Below are 18,997 nucleotides of genomic sequence, written 5' to 3'. Positions count from 1 at the left end.
ATTTCGACTTTTAAAAATAATAAAGTAGTAAAGGTAGCAATACTCTGTTCTTCCTTGTCGCGGAGACCCTAAACGTTCAAAAAGGAGACTTCTCAACCTGGGAAATTGCCTTCAGTGTGTAACTATTCACCAGCTATTAAAAAAAGCATCATATCATACCGAAGCTATTAAAATAATGAAAATAAGATATTAATGGTAGTCTAATTTGGGTTTAAATATATTTTCAGAGAATTCAACATCAACTATTCAGGAACTATTTCCTGAAAATGTTGGTGATTCAGTAGTTTTAAGGTCCGATAATATAAATGGCGGAGTTGACCATGTGCAAGGAAATGGTTGTGAAAATGGTAAGTAAAAAATGAACATTTTATGAGAATGGTGGAAGGTTTATTATGCATTTGAAGAAAAAATTGTTGTTATGCAATTTAAAGGAAAGGATTTTTGAGAAAACATTTTTTACATTTGAATTGATGAAATTTTATATTTTAGGATAATTCAAACTGAAATCTGATTTTTTGTGCAATTGCCCAAATAAAGTTTCATAATTCAAAATAAAAAACATTTTACATATATGACTCTAGAAATATAAAGCTATAAAATTGAAAGAGCTTTTTATTTAATACAGAAAGTTTCAAAATTAATGTGCTGGGTTATCTTTGACCGATGAATTAAATTTGTTGTTGATTTAGGTGCATTTGAAACAAATGAAAATCCGAAAAACGCTGTTTGTAAAACATTTTCTATTCGTATACGATTTCTAAGCAATTCACAATCTTCGCACTACTGGACGGCGTTATTTGGAGTTTAAAATGATTAAAATGAAGTCGAAGGTAAAAGGCTTACGCCTGAGAAAACTACGTCAGTGGTTACAAGAAATGTTTGTGCTTGTTTTCATTTGAACAAATAGAAAGAAACGAAAAAAATTTCACGGCACCCGGGACTCAAATACGCACCCTCTATATATCCGGGCTAGGAAGTAACCAACTCCGCCACTCCTGTTCTGTATGAGTGACTTAAATTATATGATGTCAAAAGTGAATCGAGCACTGTTTAGTAGTTTAAATTAAGGTGTTTAGTCTTTTTAACATTTTTTGGAGCTACGGCTAGTTGGATACGAATAAGGCAACTTTTGAGACACTTTGTATATACATGTAATATTATGGTGATATGAATGTATGTGGTACCTTCTATATGTAAATTTTGTGTAAAAGATCACGAAAGTTGTAATATAGATAAACTTAACTGTCTAGAAGGATATTTACAGATGGTTTTGCGAAAAACGTCGAAATTATTTACATAACCTTTTTTTTCCTGTATATAAATAGGTATATCTCAGACTCTTTGATGATTCGAATTCATATAAGTAGGGTTACGTACCAAAATGGAATGCATTTTTTTTTAAAGTTTAAATTCTGTCAAATATAATTTAAAAGTTAGATTTTATTCTTCCATGGTTTTTATTGATATATGATTACTGAAGCATCAATAAATCAAAACAATTATTTCATTTCATGGGGAATATGTAGAATTTAGACGTCGTGGAAACTCGAAGTTAGTGTGCACTTGTGATACGAGATTCCTGCGGTGTTTTGTTATGGTTTCCGTGGAATGTTGCGCCTTAAACTTTGTGGAAGTTTCAACGGTGGTGTAATTGAATGAAAACAGTCAATATAAACTAACTAACTTTCTGCCGCGTATTAAATAAGCTCCTGAGTCGTAAATGTCTGCCAGTATTGTGCAACGTTTGTGCTGTCGTTATAGAAGTTATTTAGTAAGCGGTAAAAATTTTATTCAGGTTCATTTTCTGGAATTTTTTTTATTTGTTTGCGTGACTCGGGAATAGCTTTACATTTCATCCACTCCTCTATCATCAGAGGCCACGTTGTTTTCAAACGGCGGCTCTCTATTTAAATTATAATACCTAACCTAGTATTTCAAAAATAAATATAGGTACTGAATATTTTTGTATTATAATGTCAAAAATGAGAAGTATCAATCATTTACTGCTTTAAACCAATCATTACTCAAAAACAAGCTTAGTATAATATTTGATGGTTACAGGTGTTACACACAGGCATTATACTAATAATTACGTTTAATATGTTAGTGTCACTAATTGATTTGATTTGGAAACTACACGAATAAAATTAAAGACCCAAAGATAGGATTAAAAGTATAGGAGTTTATGCTACTGTTAAAATAAGCTGATAGCACTCACTATTAATCCATACCGAGAAATTTAGAAAACCTCAAATTTTGATGGAAATCTGTTCTATAAAAGTCGAGGAATTGTCTCTGTTAGGTGGTACGAAGTTCGCCGGGTCAGTTAGTGAGTTATAAAATGTTTAGCACAGACAAGCAAAGTCTGTCACCCAAACTGTGTTATACCGAAAGTTATAGATTGTTTTTTCTTTATTTCTCTGTTTTTACTTAAAATTTGAAATTGAAAATTTGAAAAATTTACTCGTATAATAAAAAAGCACATTAAAAATTCTGTAGGTTCATTAATTATTTTCAACAATAAGTTTGGTAAAAGTCTTGATCATGCGCAAATAGGTCTTCGCCTAAATTCATATAGATTGGATCTTGGTATTGGTCTTGTCGAATTGATCACTATATTGGTCTTGAAGAATTTGCAAGACCAAGACTTTAAGATCGAGACTTACTTTGCTCACCACTATACATGAAGCATTACTTTTCATTAAAAAAAAACTAGGGAATTCGTAAAGATTTTTATCGAAATTTACAGCAAATATTTTATGCCAACTTCTCACTTTTTCAAGCATCCCTCCCTAAATTATAAAACTCATCAAAATTTTTATGGCTCTTTAAGAATGCTTGTATAAGGTTTTTGGATCCAAGACAGTCGTTTTAAAATTATCGTCAAATTCTCAACATAATCTTCAGTATTCTTTGTTGATTAAGCAAATGTATTTTGCAATTTTCATTAGAAATAAGTTGAGTAAGATCATGAATTGGTTTGTTTTGATACAAGTGTTTCCTTGATGACGAATAGAATACTTACGAAATTAGACGAAAAGTAAAACATCATCTTTCAATTTCTAGTCGAGTTTCTTAGATATCGAAACAACACATAATATTTCAATTTTCTTAGTATTTTTTTTCCTCGTTTCGAGCTCTGGGCATTTTTTTGAGTAGTATTCGAATTAGTCTAAAGGGGCTTACATATTGTTAATTATATGAATAATTATTCACATTAATTCTATTTAATCAAACCATATGTTGTTGATTTTATATAAATTATTTTTGGCAAAACTTTATATGAAGTTTGAACACCAAAAATAGAACTTTATTTATGTTTCATCATTTCTAATCGATATTATTGACAATATTTTCTTGTAACAATGTGTGTTAGGATTGAAAGTTTATTAACGAAAGTTTTTTTAGCAATTATTTGTAGTGAATTTTGTTATATTTTGGGAGAAAATCTAAAAAAATGTGTTAGACGTGCGATATCCGTGTCTGAAACAGGCTAGAAAAATAATATATAAGTAATTTACTTTTTTTTTACTTATAGGCAATTTTATTACAGATATGATGTACAAATTACATACTGAACAAATTTAAGCCTTAATATTATTTTTTAGCCTTTTTTTTCCTAAGCGGTACATTTTTAGACCGCGAGATTTATTTTTCGTCATTAACGAACACGATAAGCTTTAAAATGAAGGGTAAATCATGGAAATTGATAAAAAAATAAGAAAGATCACGCACTATAAAGACTCATATGAAACGTCTAGTAAGTATGATAAATCGATCATTCATTCTCAATGGCAGGCGCAACTGCAGAATTGGTTACATTGTAGTATTTATAATATCGCGGATTTGATTTCGCAATCTTTAACATTTTACATTTAAACAGGGTTATTGCTAACTATGTTAAATCAGGTTAAAGATTGGCCTATAGAAAATAGAAAATAATTACCCTTTCTCTAGTTTCGCAGGGCTATGATAACGGAATATCTAATAAAGATTGGAATTTCTATGTTAGCTATGCTGATTACATTTGATTAAAAAAAAGTTAGGTAATATTGAACTCAAAAAGTGTTATTTTCGTACAGATTTTTTTTTTAATACTGAAACTTTCACTTACGATGAAATTTTTGTTTATTATAGATCTGGATTTCTCATTTTTCATTCCGAAAAAATAACCTTTATTATACCTCTTTTCTTATTTATATCTAAAAATTCAAGGTATTGCAAAAATAATTTTCTTATTTAGAAAACTTCACATTGAAATATATTTCAATTTTCTTTACATTTTACAAAATAATAGTAGAGAACTTTGAAAATAAAAGCACTTGGGAACAAAAGTAATAAAAACTTATTAATTAATAAAATATGTAGATTGATTTGTTTTGACAGAACATAGACATTATTTCTCTTGTGTTGATGTTCCTTCCTTCGCTGTTTATGTAGAGAGAATACAAAAAAAAATATCATACAAACTTCACTACAAACAAAGGCGAAGTTTATCTTTCTCTAAAATGAAAAATACTACTATAACCTTTTTTTCATCACCCTTTTTTCTTTCTCATAATATCTGTGCTACGAAAAACGATGTTAGTAGTGTAGTATATGTATATTGTAGAGATGTTATAATATCTATCTACACGGATAATTGGTCCGTTTTTACTTTTGAATCGACTTCATACAAAAAAGGAGGAAGTTATCAATTCGACTCTATTATTTTTTATTATACCATGTATATATGAAATATACATAGTATATTAAGTTTAGTCCCAAGTTTGTAACGCTTAAAAATAATGATGCTAGGAAAAAAATTTTGTCATAGGTGTTCATAAATTCACCTAATTAGTCCATTTCCGGTTGTCCGTCCGCCTGTGGACACGATAACTCAAAAACGAAAAAATATATCGAGCTGAAATTTTTACAGCGTACTCAGGACGTAAAAAGTGAGGTCAAGTTCGTAAATGAGCATCATAGGTCAATTGGGTCTTGGGTCCGTAGGACCCATCTTGTAAACCGTTAGAGATAGAACAAAAGTTTAAATGCAAAAATGTAAATGTTCCTTATCAAAAATTAAACAACTTTTGTTTGAAACATTTTGTCGTTAACATCACTGTTTACCCGTGAGGGCGCCAAATAGGCGGAAATTTTATAATATATACTATACTTGAATGTAATGTGATAAAGAAATCAACACTGACTATGCATGGTATTTCAACAATTAACTCAGTCAATTGTTTGTTTTCACTTGTTTTTTATTTGTGTTACCTCAGAACTTTCGACTGGGTGCACCGATTTTGACGATTCTTTATCTATTTGAAAGCTGGTGCTTTCCGTGTGGTCCCATTTCATTTTTGTCCCGTTCTGACAACGGTATCCATGAGAAAACCATAAAAATCTTAAGTTTGCACGACAAGAGGACGATTAACTCAATATCACGCTAACCGATTTCGATGAAACTTTTTTTAAGGACAAATTAGTTAGTATACTTCAGATTCACTAAAAACACAAAATAAAAAAAACTTTTAACAAAAAGAAAACCGACTTCAAAAGAAAAACTTTTCTAAAAGAAATTAATATGCACTAAAAAGTAAAAAAATAACGATAATATAATGTAGTTAAAATTATTGTTATTTTTGGAGTCGGTGCCAGCCAAGCTAATGGAACAAACTGTTCTGTCAGAGTTGTTTCCTTGTCTGACGCCTTGGTTTTGAAAATGAGATATTTTCAAAAAACTGATTTTCGCGACCTTTGATCTTGAATATTTAAGGACGCTGTAAAGGTTTGTGCATATATTTAGTTTATTCCGTTAGATTTCGACGTTGGCCCCTTTTTTGACTGAAGATGATCGGGTTATATATATGTAAATTGATTAATTTTGTTATGATTATTAAAAGTAAGGCTCCAAAAATTCTAAAATAGTACAATAAGACTCAATCGAAACTTTAAAATTCAAAACATTGTTGATGCAATGATCTTGCATGCATAGGCACTCCTTTTTCATTTGATTAATTGTGGAAAAATTCAATTTATTTGATTAAAAATTTATATTGAAAAATTGGACATAATCAGGAAATTTTGAAAGCTTCTTGTGAGCTCTTTGACTATGAACCTATTTGAAGTGTGGTAGTTCTCTGAGCTCAGACCTTGATTTGTTTTTGCGGACATGGTGTAGTTGCATACCAGTTTTAGTTACAATATCATCCTAAATAAATCTCGACGACCTACAAAGCATTTCCATACCTTTTGTCGGCACCTTTAAAAAGAGGGCTGGTTAAACAAGTGAAAACAAACCTAATAATATATAGGATTTTCCGAGTTGATTGAGGGTGGTATGCGCACAGCTTCCCGCCGCTTGGTGGATGAAAGCTTTGTGTGTGTGTACATGAAACGGCGAAACGTCAGAGCCACCAGTGTCAGTTCATCGTCGACGTCTTTCCAGTTTGGTTGATGGTGGTGTTTTTGTATGTTATTCTGTTGTTGTGTATATTGCCAGTGTATATGTGTGTGTGTGGATGTGTGTGTGTTAATATTTACACACACCAACTAATACTAGCCCACCATCATAACTAGGAACAATTCACAAAACGGACGGGACGGGACACAGGACACTCTCTAGATTATTATAAATTGTGTGTTTAGTTATTATTATTACCCATCCTCTGTCCTATGTCCTTTGTTATTGTGTGTTCTTTGTCTATGTTAATATTGTGAAACAGAGTCCCGTGGAGGATGTTAATACATTTTCTATTATTATTACTTAAGGCTAATATATTTTAAAAGACACAGTTCATAACAACGATTCCCCTTAAACAATTATACCTCGTCTCCTTTACAAAGTATAATCTCTTGTTCTATTTTTGAAGTAACTAATTTGATAATTGTGAAAATTTTTTGGTTGTGATTTTTCCTCCCTGTGTGATGTGCTTTTAAAAAAGCTCTGATTGGCTGTGTTTATCTATTTTTGACATTAAAACATATAGTGGAGAATTGTGATTCGTTATATGTGTGCTTTATACGAACTTGTGCAAAATTAATTGTACAGATAATTAACATACTTATATAGTTATGGTGATTTTATAGCGACAATTTGTGTTAACAAATGATATAAATTATTATCTCAGTAAATTATAGTTTTATTAATCATTTTAATATAAACTAATTTTTATTTTACTTTTTTTCGAAATTTTATTGCCATTAAAATTACTTTTTTTAATTAGCCAGTTCTTAATATTAGGTTCAGTTCTCGTATATTATTTAACTTTCTTGTTTCGCTAGACCTAAATATTCTAGATCTTGTGAAGGGTGGGATAGTTCTTATAAGTTAAATGGTAGAAATATAATCTTAAATTTGATTGCTTGGAAGATCTTATATTAGTTTAATTAAAAGAGACATTGTTTTTCGAAATTATCAAAAATTTATTCAGAATTTTTCTTATATAATAGACCCAAAATATATTTTTCTATCATTGAAAAATATGCAATTTATTTTCATAATTAAAAGCTAACATAATTAGAAATTTTGATTGTGCTCTTGGGAAAAATTTATTTCTCTCTTGTGTGAAAGATTACTGTCCTCTCTTTTTTCCCGTGACATGTTTTACTAATAAAAATTGGATACTAATTAGAAAAAAGTGAACTAAAAAGAAAAATGATGTAGAAAATATTAAGTAATTCGTGCAAACAAGGTTACGTAAAGATAACTCTTCTTTAAAAAGTCAAATTTGAATTAATTTTCTAAATTAAAGTTAAATTAATGCTATGTAGATAAATTATAAGGGACATAGTTATTTTTAGCGTGGAATTTTTGTGTAATTTTCCATAAAATTTAATCATATGCGAAAAATTTAGACAATTAAAAATGAAATTTCGTGGATACTCGGCATAACTATATAATTATTCTGACGTGTCGTTTCAAAGATATTCTTAAATAATTATTTGAAATCGTTTAAAGGGAAACAAAAACAATTTCGATTTTCAACTTACAGAGTACTGCTTGAAAGGTCAATTAGTTCCAAAAACTTCGTATCTTCGTACAACTGTCAAAAATTACTTAATAATTCACTTTTGGCTACTCTTTCTAAATATGACCGACCCAATCATTATAGCTTTTACATGTTAATAAACATGACGATAGTGCCTGTATAACCTTTAAATATCAAATTTAAATTCAAATTTCACTACTTTTATAAATAAATTGATAAGCAATCTTTGTTCTGCTCAAAAATACATCGAATATACTCGCAAAATAAAAAAATGCAATAATTTTTTATTACCACTTAACTTAATATATTTCAGAATAAATGTTATAGATTTCCATTTCTAACCATTAAGTTTTATGTTATGATGAAACACAGAAGTATTGATTGAAAATATCAAGAAAATTCAATTTTCTTCCCTGATATTTGTGATTTATACGTAAAATGAATATTTGGAATATTTGAATATCAATAATTTTCCTTTGAAACAAAATTCTTTATTATTCAATTTTGAATTTTTGTTCATGTTTCATCTTTCATCTTTCAAAAAAAAAAAAGTAATAAAAAATAAATAATGTTAGTCAATTTTATTTAAAAAAAATAGCATTAAGAAATATTAAAATGAATTTATTTTTTTAAAACAAATAATAAATATAATGTATTAAAATTAACGTGAATTAAAAACCTTTTTTTTGTGTATTTGTGTGGATTAACTGTATAAACAAAGTCGATCAAACTGGAGTTTACAACGTTTGCTGGATTGAAAAGGGGTACAATGCTTACTCATAGTCATAGCGATGGAGAATTTCCTATTTATATGCAAGGTAAAATTTTTCTTTAATTATTTTATTTGGATGTATAAGTCAAAATTTTGTGTTCCCTTAATTTGAGGGCCATAATTTTTAATAATTCAGACCCTGTAAGTCCTTAAAATAAGAATAAAAAAATGAAAAAATTAATTAATTTTTGTATAAGCCTAATTTAAAATTCGTAATGCAGGAGCTGCGTTAGCTAAACGAATTCTCTCAGAGATTGAAAAAAAAACCTTTTTCTTAAAATCGAATATTACATTTTTTATTTTTTCAAGAATTTTTATTTCGAAAACTAAGCGACTAGAGAAAAAATTACAAGAGTATTTTTTTGCTTAAAACTGATGAAAAAATTCAAAAATATTTTTTATTAAGAAACATTTCAAAATTTTATACTTTGCGCATCCCCCAGTCCTGGTTTATCTGTCGATTTTTGTCATTAACGAATTTGACCGTTCAAATAACAACACATTACCCGAAAACATGCACACATCATTGATGAAATTTTTGACATCAATGTCAAACCAGATATTATAAAATCTGTACTCGGGTGGGAATTATACCCAGAAATTCTGTATTCCTAGGTCAGTGCTGTACCAACTGAGCGACTACAAATTTAATGATTATAAAAATTATATCAAATGCAAAAAAGTTTAATATTTTAAATATAGAGAATTATTTTACAAATTCAAATAAATTATTAAAAAAATAACAGAATATTCAAAATTTGTAATTTATTATTTACGAGTAAAATACCTACCATTTTTATGAAATTTCAATTGTATTGATTAATCACCAAAATTATTTGTTTAATAACATAATATTTAAGTACTCTCACATTCAATTTAAAACAATACTCGAATTCAAAGGTTTTAAATGGAGTTGGTGGAGCCCAACCTGTTTAAATTTTTAGACTGTTCGAATTGGATGAGAAACTATAGGTTTGTCGAAAACGAAGTGATAAACTCTTTGTTAAATCAGAAATCACATTGGATATGACTAAGTGCCCAAAGACTGATCAATTGTCCCCTCTTTTTATTTCCGACAGATTTGATATAATTAGAATTAAAAGATGAAATATTTGAATCTACCTACAATTTTTCAACCTGCTATTTTGTATAGTTTTGGGAAAACTGGAAACTTATGTCCTAGACTCTTATTTACACCATCACGGGTAAACAAAAGTGATTTTAAGAAAATGTTTCAAACAAAAGATGTTAGGTTTTCTATAGGGAATATTTTTTACATTTGGTTTTATCTCTTAGGGTTTACAATATGAGTCCTACGGAACGAAGATTTATGTCCTGAGCACGCAATACAATTGAGAGATATTTAAAAACCCTTTTTTCACGACCTTTGACCTTGAAAATTTTTTTTGCGCATATAATTTTGCAATGGACTTTTCATAGATCATTTCTTGAGTGTAAGCCAGCCAGTAAAAAAATGTTCACCCAAAATGTTAAGAGGTCGATCGGATGTCACCACCGCAAGCTCTTATATTCTTGTACCATTGTATTCATTGGATAGATATTATTTATATTTCTGCCTACTACATTCTGTATAGCATTTTTGATTAGATTAGTTTTTGATCTATTCGTGTGGTTAGGTAATGCTAAAATACAACATTATTTTACTAATACGTAATTTTATTGAAGAATATATATATGGTATATTTATGGTTTGGTGTAGTTATATTGCCGCACTCCCAAACACGGGGATATTTTGTAGGAAAGTTTATACCGCAAAAAATATTGATCTTTACTTTAAAATCGGTGATAACTGTGTGTGCTATAAGACCCATCTATTTATAAAACTTAATATAGAAAAAAATTTAAATAAAAATTACTTTTCTAGGGACAAATTTTTATTGTACTCAAACGTAGAAAATAATTCAGAGTCACTCATACATGGCTATTTGTAAAAGCTAAACGTGCTCAGTTTAGAGTATCAAGAATGATTCGGAGAGAAATTCGAAGTTTTTACAAATAGTCATGTATGAGTTCGCAAGAAACATAATTTTCTACTTGTCAGTACCATAAAAGCTTGTTACAAAAAAGAGGATTTCTTATTTAAAACTATAGACGCAAGTCGTATAATTTTCTTACGCCTTACGTTTTTTTATGCGAGCTGGCCATTAGTTTTTAAAGAGCCTTTATATCCCTACAGTTTGATTTTTTGCATCTCCCTTTTTCCATAGTCTTGATAAATATAAACTCCCTTGTTTTGATTTACTCGAAGAATGATGACACTTGCGGCCGTAATATGACTCATTGAATTTATTAGTAACACAAGTAAGACAGTATCTTCTTACTGACAAAATTTTTTTGTTGTCAAATAAAATTTTTACATCGATACATCGATTTATTATCACCGTCATATTGCTGTAATAAACGACATTATTACTTCTAAATAACGACGTTGCTCCTCGAAACCCTATCTTTAGCGACACATGAATTTTATCTCATTTCAAATTTTTCCATCTCAAATGGAAATGTTTTTTTCTGAGAGACCGCTTTTCGTATTCTAGTTTCCACTTATTCATGTATAAATCGCTTTGCATGAAAACTAGTAGACTAGTAATTATCTCCTAATTAATCTCTTTTAAGTTGTCAATAGAAAAACTCTATAAAAGAGCCCCTGCATGATATTGGCTATGAGTATTATTCAAAAATCACTATCCAAAATTTATTTTGTTTGTTGGTATTCCGAGAAATGGTACGCTGAGCCGTTTTTCATGTTAATAACCTACTCTAATATTAAGTTTAGAAAAGTTTCGCCGTGTAGAACTGACACCGACTACATAGATAGAATGATGGTTGAAAATGAATGAATAAAAGGGTAATCCATTTAAAGTATTAAAATTCAATTAACTTTTAATATTGATTCAATAAAATATTCGATGTATTATATTTATTTACAATAATAATTACAATGTTATACAATATTGAAAAAGTTTTTGTTATTAATTTCATATTTATTAAATTTAAAATATAGATTACAGACTAACTTATGCAAATTAAAAAAATAATTAATGCTTCGGCTGGGGAGAGAGTTTGGAATTTTTTTGTTATATAAAACTAATTTATATTTTGAACTAAATAAACTATTATAGTAATTGTAAATTTTTTAACAGTTATAAAATAATTTATAGTTTCAAAAATAATCTAAAGGATGTCTGAAAAATAATGCGTGCATTATGTGCGGCTAAGTGTTGGCAACGAAAAAACAAAAATAACGTCAGAGCTGATAGCTTAGGGTTTTTAAAAATTGAGCTTAAATATCAATTTTTCCGAAAATGCGAAAGATTGGAAACAATCAAAATATACAGATTGGTTACAAAATTTTATGCTTAAACTTTTGTCCCAAGTATTTTTTCCCTAAAATGCACAGTGTTTAAGAAAAGTTAATAAAATCACCAAAAACATGTACGGTTGAACATTAATAAGATAAGAAAAAGTTGAAATATACAAATCGATCGGAAATCTTACACCCGATAATTTTGTACTCGTCTATTTTGTCTCTAAAATACATAGTTTTTTAAAATACATCTTTTCTTTTTTCTGCGTAAATGAAAATTTTTATTCTACATGTAAAAGCTAGAAATTGGGATAGGTTTCTGTACAAAAAATTTTAAATTAAACAATAAATTTTACCAAACTTTGGTGGGTCAGTTTTGTCCATTCTCATAGCTACTTCTCAATTAACAAAATGGATAATTTAATAAAATAACGTTTCAATGAATTAATTGTTTATTTTTCAAAATTCCTTTCATATTCATCATATTTTTGTATAAATTGAATAAAATCATGCAGTAGTTGCCGGCGAAACCTCTAGAATGTATGCTTCGTAAGGACCAACATTAAATTGTTTAGATACTTGTGTACTATAAGAGATAAAAAAAAATTAGGATTTAAGTTTTTTTTTAGGAAAATTAATTTTCTTACCCTTTAGGTAAACTGGCGTCTACACTTGTAAGAACAACCTCCAATTGATTTTGAATTTCAACGTAGTGCGATAGATCCACTAATTCAGTGTTTGCTCCAATATTGAAAACATAAACGTAACTTTCATGTCCAGGCAAATACCTTTAAAATAAGATTAACCAAGTATATAAATTTTGTTATTGATTTTGAAATCGGGAAAAAATTCAGTGTTGAGTTAGTTTTCAACGGAAAAAAGTCAGTTTGACATTCCTTAATCCATTTAAACTAATTACGGGTTGAACTCCTGATTAAAAAAGTGAATTTTGGTATCTAAAAAAAGTGATCGGATAATTTCCGAGTTTTACAAACCTTAATGCAGTTAAAACATTTTTATTCAATGCCTTAACAATTAATTCACCTTCTTTCATTGTTGTTATCTTACGTAATTCAATTAATTGTTGGTATATTTTGTAATGGCTTTGGCTTGCTTCTTTTTCCGCTTTTAGATTTAATGTTTTGTAATTGCTAGCAACGGGCAGCCATGTGCTGTTGCCTTTACTAAAACCAGCATTTTTAGAATCGTCCCATTGGAATGGTGTACGTTCTATATCACGAGATACTGCTTGATACTTTTGTGGACCAGCTGTTAATCCTATAGGATCTTTTGTATCTTCCCAACTGACATAACCGTCAAGCATACCAATTTCTTCACCGTAATATGTGACTCCAACACCAGGCAAAAACATAACGAGCATATTTATACCATCTATGCGTTCTGCACCCATTCGGGATCCAACACGTGGGTTGTCATGATTACCAACCTATGAAGTTTTACTTTGCTGTAATTTCTCTTTAAACATCTCTATCCTTAACTTTACTGAAGGTGGAAGTTTTTATTTTTTTATTTAAAAAAAATTGATATTGCATTGATACTGACTACATTCATATCGATTTAGTACCGCAAATGAAAAGACTGAGCTACTGCTAAATATGATTCAATCGGTAAAAGGTGCAATCGAAAATGGTGCAACCTTGCGATTTTTAAATGTAAATGGAACTATGAAGATTTGAAGTTGCTTCCATCAAAAGCGTCTCTTAAATCTAAGTCTCATAGAGAAGAAAAAGTTTTTTGCTTATGTCGAAAATGATCAAAAGTGGCTGGATACTGGACAAATTGTTTCGATCAAGTTACAGTTATAATTTTCCACCTTACCTATAAGAAATCTGTTATGATATTACAACAGCCGAATGAAACTTCGGTCTAAATTTTACTGTGAATATAGTCTAGATATTTAGTACATTAAATATATGTTCTTCCTAACTTTTTTCGCTTCTCAGAGTAACTGTAAGTGCACGCAAATATTTAAAAGAGAATTTGTGAGATTTTTAATCTACTACCAACCGCCCTGTTTGAGGTGGATAGACCTGAGAAACCTGATGTACCCCATTAAATTTGAATATTATACTTACCACCCAATTTGATACATATTGAACTGGTAAATATGAAATCCATTTATTAATTGTAAACATAAAATCGTAAGCAGTTGAATTTATGTTTAAGTCAGTTAGTAAAAAGAAGTTGAAGGTCAAATGGGCACCTTTTCGTTCACCGTCACCATAATACAAAACTGTTTCTTGGATGTCAGCATAAGCTTCGGTCATCATTATTCTAAAAATAAAAGTTCAACTTAGTTCAATTTCTCGAAATTTTAGTAAGAAATATAATCAAACCTAGTAACATTATCAGTTTCACGACTATAATTATCCAAAAATTCTCTCCATTCGTAAATTAAATCATATGTTTCTGGTTGATTCAAAGTGTAAATGTGGTTCAGATATTTGTAATCATTTGGTGTTGCGGTTGGATCATATGTGCGTGGTTCATCTCGTAACTCAATATCTTCATAGAAAAATGGAATAGCATCAACTCTAAATCCAGAAACTCCAATGTCTAACCAAAATTTCATTACGTCCTAGGAAAATCCACGGATAATCTATTAATCTTAGTTTATTTATAATTAAAAATTCACTTACTTTTAACGCTTGAAGAACTTTTGGATTTCTCATGTTTAAATCAGGTTGTTTTGGTGAGAATTGATGTAGATAAAATTGCCCACGACCTTCATCATATGTCCATGCTCCATTTCCAAAATTACTTATCTGAAATTAATTGTGTCATGAATATTTTTTTTTTTTTGCTTTGCAATCTTTTTGAATTTTACCCAGTTATTTGGTGGTTGCAAATTTCCTTCGCTATCTAAGGTACCATTTACCCACACGTAAAAATCTTCATAGCCTTCTGTTCGATTCAATGAAAGTTGAAACCATTCATGTTGGTCACTTGTATGATTTGGCACAAAGTCCATAATCAGTCTTATGCCTAAAAATGTTTTATTTTTATACCGAAACAAATATTATGCCGAAAATATCTTATTAGTATATCGTGTATGTTAGGCAAACAGTACTAACATTTCTCTCTAAAATTCGAAATATGTCGTTGAAAAGTGTTGCCTCTTTGAAAGTTGCTACAGTGGTTTATTAGGCTGTAAATGAAAAAAAAGTTTTGCTTTGTTTCTACAAACCTAAACGAGCGGCTTCATCTGAAAGTTCTTTAAAATCGTCAACTGTACCAAATTCACTATAAATCTGAGTAAAATCAGAAATATCATATCCAAAATCTACCATGGGTGATTTGAAAATTGGTGAGATCCATGTGGAATTAATACCCGCATCTTTGATATGTCCTAATCGCTGTTTTATTCCTGTTTAGAACGTGGTAAATCAATAATAAAATCATTTATAAATTTGAAATCCAAATATTACCTATCAGATCACCAACTCCATCACCGTCACTGTCAGCAAAAGACCTGGGATATATTTGGTAGAAAACTTCGTGTTCCCACCAATCAGCTGACACACCATATAACGCAATTACTACAAATAAACATTTGACTCCAATCATTGCTTTCAGAAATATTACATTCAATTGAGAAAAATTTTCTGAATGATACAGAAGTAGAATAGTTCTTCTATCTTTTATATCATTTTCTTAAAAATTTCCTATTTATGAGGACTACTCCCTGTTTGTTATTTTGGTAGTAAATAGTAAATTCATTTCAGAAAATTTGAAAGTTACGTTATTAAAGTTTATAATGCTTTTAATTTCTTTTATTTTCCAAATAATTACAGTTTAAAAAAAATAAGAATAAAATATGCGCCTTATTGATGTGGACTAAAGCAAACTACTTAGTTTGCATTTTCAATAAAGTGTGTTTTCTTTGTAACTATACTTTTTAAACTTGAGACGATCAGCTCAACAGATGAGCCTTCTTGTCACCTCATTGAAATTTCTTTATTTTGTCACCTCATTGTTTATGTCAAATAATGATTTGAGTCTTCATGGCGATATAACGATAATTTTGCCATATAACAGCTAAACTAATAGAGGTCATCACTGTCGATGAAACTAAGTGATGTCACGTCGTAACTGTCATATCGATTAAAATAACTAATAATAATAATAATAATGGGGTTTAATCTCCGTTTTTGTGACGCATGCCTAATCACAGAGGCCACCCACATCATTATTTGTTAATCTTTATTTAATCAATTACAAACATATACAATTACATTTTTGATGTGGGTGGAATCGGTTACTTCGTTCTTATCTAAGCGACGACAATGTGATCAAATCTGCACTCCCATTAATTATAAATTGTTCACACTGCCGCTGCCTGGTTTCGAACCCGCAACCTAAGTCTAAATAATCCTACGTTCTAAAACTAGCGCTTTAAACCGCACGGCCATTTAGACTCTAAAAACTAAAGTTTTATACCTGCTAATAGGTTTTTTTTTTTTTTTTTTAAATTTTATTTCTTCAGGTCGGATTTGAACCCGCGACATAGATATTACTATCGATTTTAGTGTCCTTAGTCTACGGCTCAACCAACTGCACTATCGATTCTTGATTAAAATAACTACATAATGTCCTTTCAATTCATTATTGAAGCAAACTGATTGGCACTCTGAAGATATGAAACTGATTCTTCTTTACAAAGTCGTGTTTCTTCGGTACAATTTTTTACAATTATTAATTTGTATACAATTTTAATCTTAGTCTTAAGAAAAATAATCTTTCTCGGTTTTTTTGATGGGTGTGTGCCCTTTAGAATTATGAAATTCGAAAAAGTAAAATGGATATTTTTAATAACCTAAACCGAAATGACGTGCCTTAATTCCACTTAAACAAAATCAACTATAATTCTTCGTTGCATTTTAGTTTAAGAACGTAAAATACCTACACTTGAATCAATATCATTAATTATATATAAATTTTTGTCCTTGTCGAATTATTTTGATTATTACATTGTTACTTAGTTTGAACCAATTAATTAAAAATGAAAATCAATTGATATGTGTTTTCAAATTAAAGTTGATAATTTACAGGAACTAGATGCACATTTATTTAAAATTCGGAGAAAACTCTTATAAAGCTTTATCCATTTTTCATTCAAATTCTGTATAGGGGACCTGGGAATTTAAATTCTTGTTTCTATTTTTAATTACAGCTGAAAATGACCCAAAATTTGGCGGTTTCAAAAAATATTCCAATAAGATCGAATCCGATTTGCCTGTGTTATCAAAAAACTAATATTTTTTAACTTGATGACATCATCAGAATCAAAAAATTTTAATTTTGCTCTATCACATCCAAATTTTATCCAATTTGGGTAAACCAAGTATGTAATCCTACTAAATTTGGGTTATACTTTTCAAATTTGTGATCAAAATTAACCTAGCTCCAATCGGCTTTAAGAATGCGGAGTTCTGGTCCCGGAATTAAGCACATAAGTGATAGCTAGCGAAAAACTGACATTACAGCTGAAAAGAATGACCCAAAATTTGTGGGTTTCAAAACAAATTCCATTTAGATCGGATCAAATTTGCCTGTCTTATCAAAAATTCGAATTTTTTAACTTGATGACGTCATCAGAATCCAAAAATTTTAATTTTGCTCTATAATATCCAAGTTTTATCCAATTTGAGTAAACCAAGTATATAATCCTACTAAATTTGGGTTATACTTTTCAAATTTGTGATCAAAATTAACCTAGCTCCAATAGGTTTTAAGAATGCGGAGTCCTGGTCCCGGAATTTAGCACATTAGTGATAGCTAGCGAAAAACTGACATTACAGCTGAAAAGAATGACCCAAAATTTGTGGGTTTCAAAAAAAATTCCATTAAGATCGGATCAAATTTGCCTGTCTTATCAAAAATTCGAATTTTTTAACTTGATGACGTCATCAGAATCCAAAAATTTTAATTTTGCTCTATCACATCCAAATTTTATCCAATTTGGGTAAACCAAGTATGTAATCCTACTAAATTTGGGTTATACTTTTCAAATTTGTGATCAAAATTAACCTAGCTCCAATAGGTTTTAAGAATGCGGAGTCCTGATCCTGGAATTAAGCACATAAGTGATAGCTAGCGAAAAACTGACGTTACAGCTGAAAAGAATGACCCAAAATTTGTGGGTTTCAAAAAAAATTCCATTAAGATCGGATCAAATTTGCCTGTCTTATCAAAAATTCGAATTTTTTAACTTGCTGACGTCATCAGAATCCAAAAATTTTAATTTTGCTCTATAACATCCAAGTTTTATCCAATTTGAGTAAACCAAGTATGTAATCCTACTAAATTTGGGTTATACTTTTCAAATTTGTGATCAAAATTAACCTAGCTCCAATAGGTTTTAAGAATGCGGAGTCCTTGTCACGGAATTTAGCACATAAGTGATAGCTAGCGAAAAACTGACATTACAGCTGAAAAGAATGACCCAAAATTTGTGGGTTTCAAAAAAAATTCTAATAAGATCGGATCAAATTTGCCTGTGTTATCAAAAATTCGAATTTTTTAACTTGATGACGTCATCAGAATCAAAAAATTTTAATTTTGCTCTATCACATCCAAATTTTATCCAATTTGGGTAAACCAAGTATGTAATTCTACTAAATTTGGGTTATACTTTTCAAATTTGTGATCAAAATTAACCTAGCTCCAATAGGTTTTAAGAATGTGGAGTCCTGATCCTGGAATTAAGCACATTAGTGATAGCTAGCGAAAAATTGACATTACAGCTGAAAAGAATGACCCAAAATTTGTGGGTTTCAAAAAAAATTCCATTAAGATCGGATCAAATTTGCCTGTCTTATCAAAAATTCGAATTTTTTAACTTGATGACGTCATCAGAATCCAAAAATTTTAATTTTGCTCTATCACATCCAAATTTTA

The 18,997-nt window shown here is 29.6% G+C and overlaps 2 protein-coding genes across 2 annotated transcripts in view; one reads left to right on the top strand and one right to left on the bottom strand.

The window, feature by feature from the left end:
• The window catches only part of LOC123296569 (phosphatase and actin regulator 4), a 387,108-nt gene that overhangs the window by 3,712 nt on the left and 364,399 nt on the right, over positions 1-18,997 (top strand). The window contains exon 2 of the mRNA XM_044878096.1: positions 228-347. Within this exon, the coding sequence (XP_044734031.1) occupies positions 228-347 (120 nt within the window). The remainder of the gene's footprint in view (positions 1-227; positions 348-18,997) is intronic.
• LOC123296572 (maltase 1-like) lies at positions 12,446-15,723 on the bottom strand. The gene is made up of 9 exons (XM_044878100.1): positions 15,526-15,723; positions 15,285-15,464; positions 14,925-15,082; positions 14,737-14,862; positions 14,434-14,675; positions 14,173-14,371; positions 13,072-13,523; positions 12,724-12,864; positions 12,446-12,662 (listed from the first exon to the last, which is right to left on the bottom strand). The coding sequence occupies exons 1-9, from the start codon at positions 15,662-15,664 to the stop codon at positions 12,584-12,586; spliced, it is 1,716 nt and encodes a 571-aa protein (XP_044734035.1). The 5' UTR covers positions 15,665-15,723; the 3' UTR covers positions 12,446-12,583.

Source organism: Chrysoperla carnea, chromosome 3 (genome assembly GCF_905475395.1).
Source record: "Chrysoperla carnea chromosome 3, inChrCarn1.1, whole genome shotgun sequence".
NCBI lineage: Eukaryota > Metazoa > Arthropoda > Insecta > Neuroptera > Chrysopidae > Chrysoperla > Chrysoperla carnea.
This window is presented reverse-complemented; position numbering and strand designations above follow the sequence as displayed.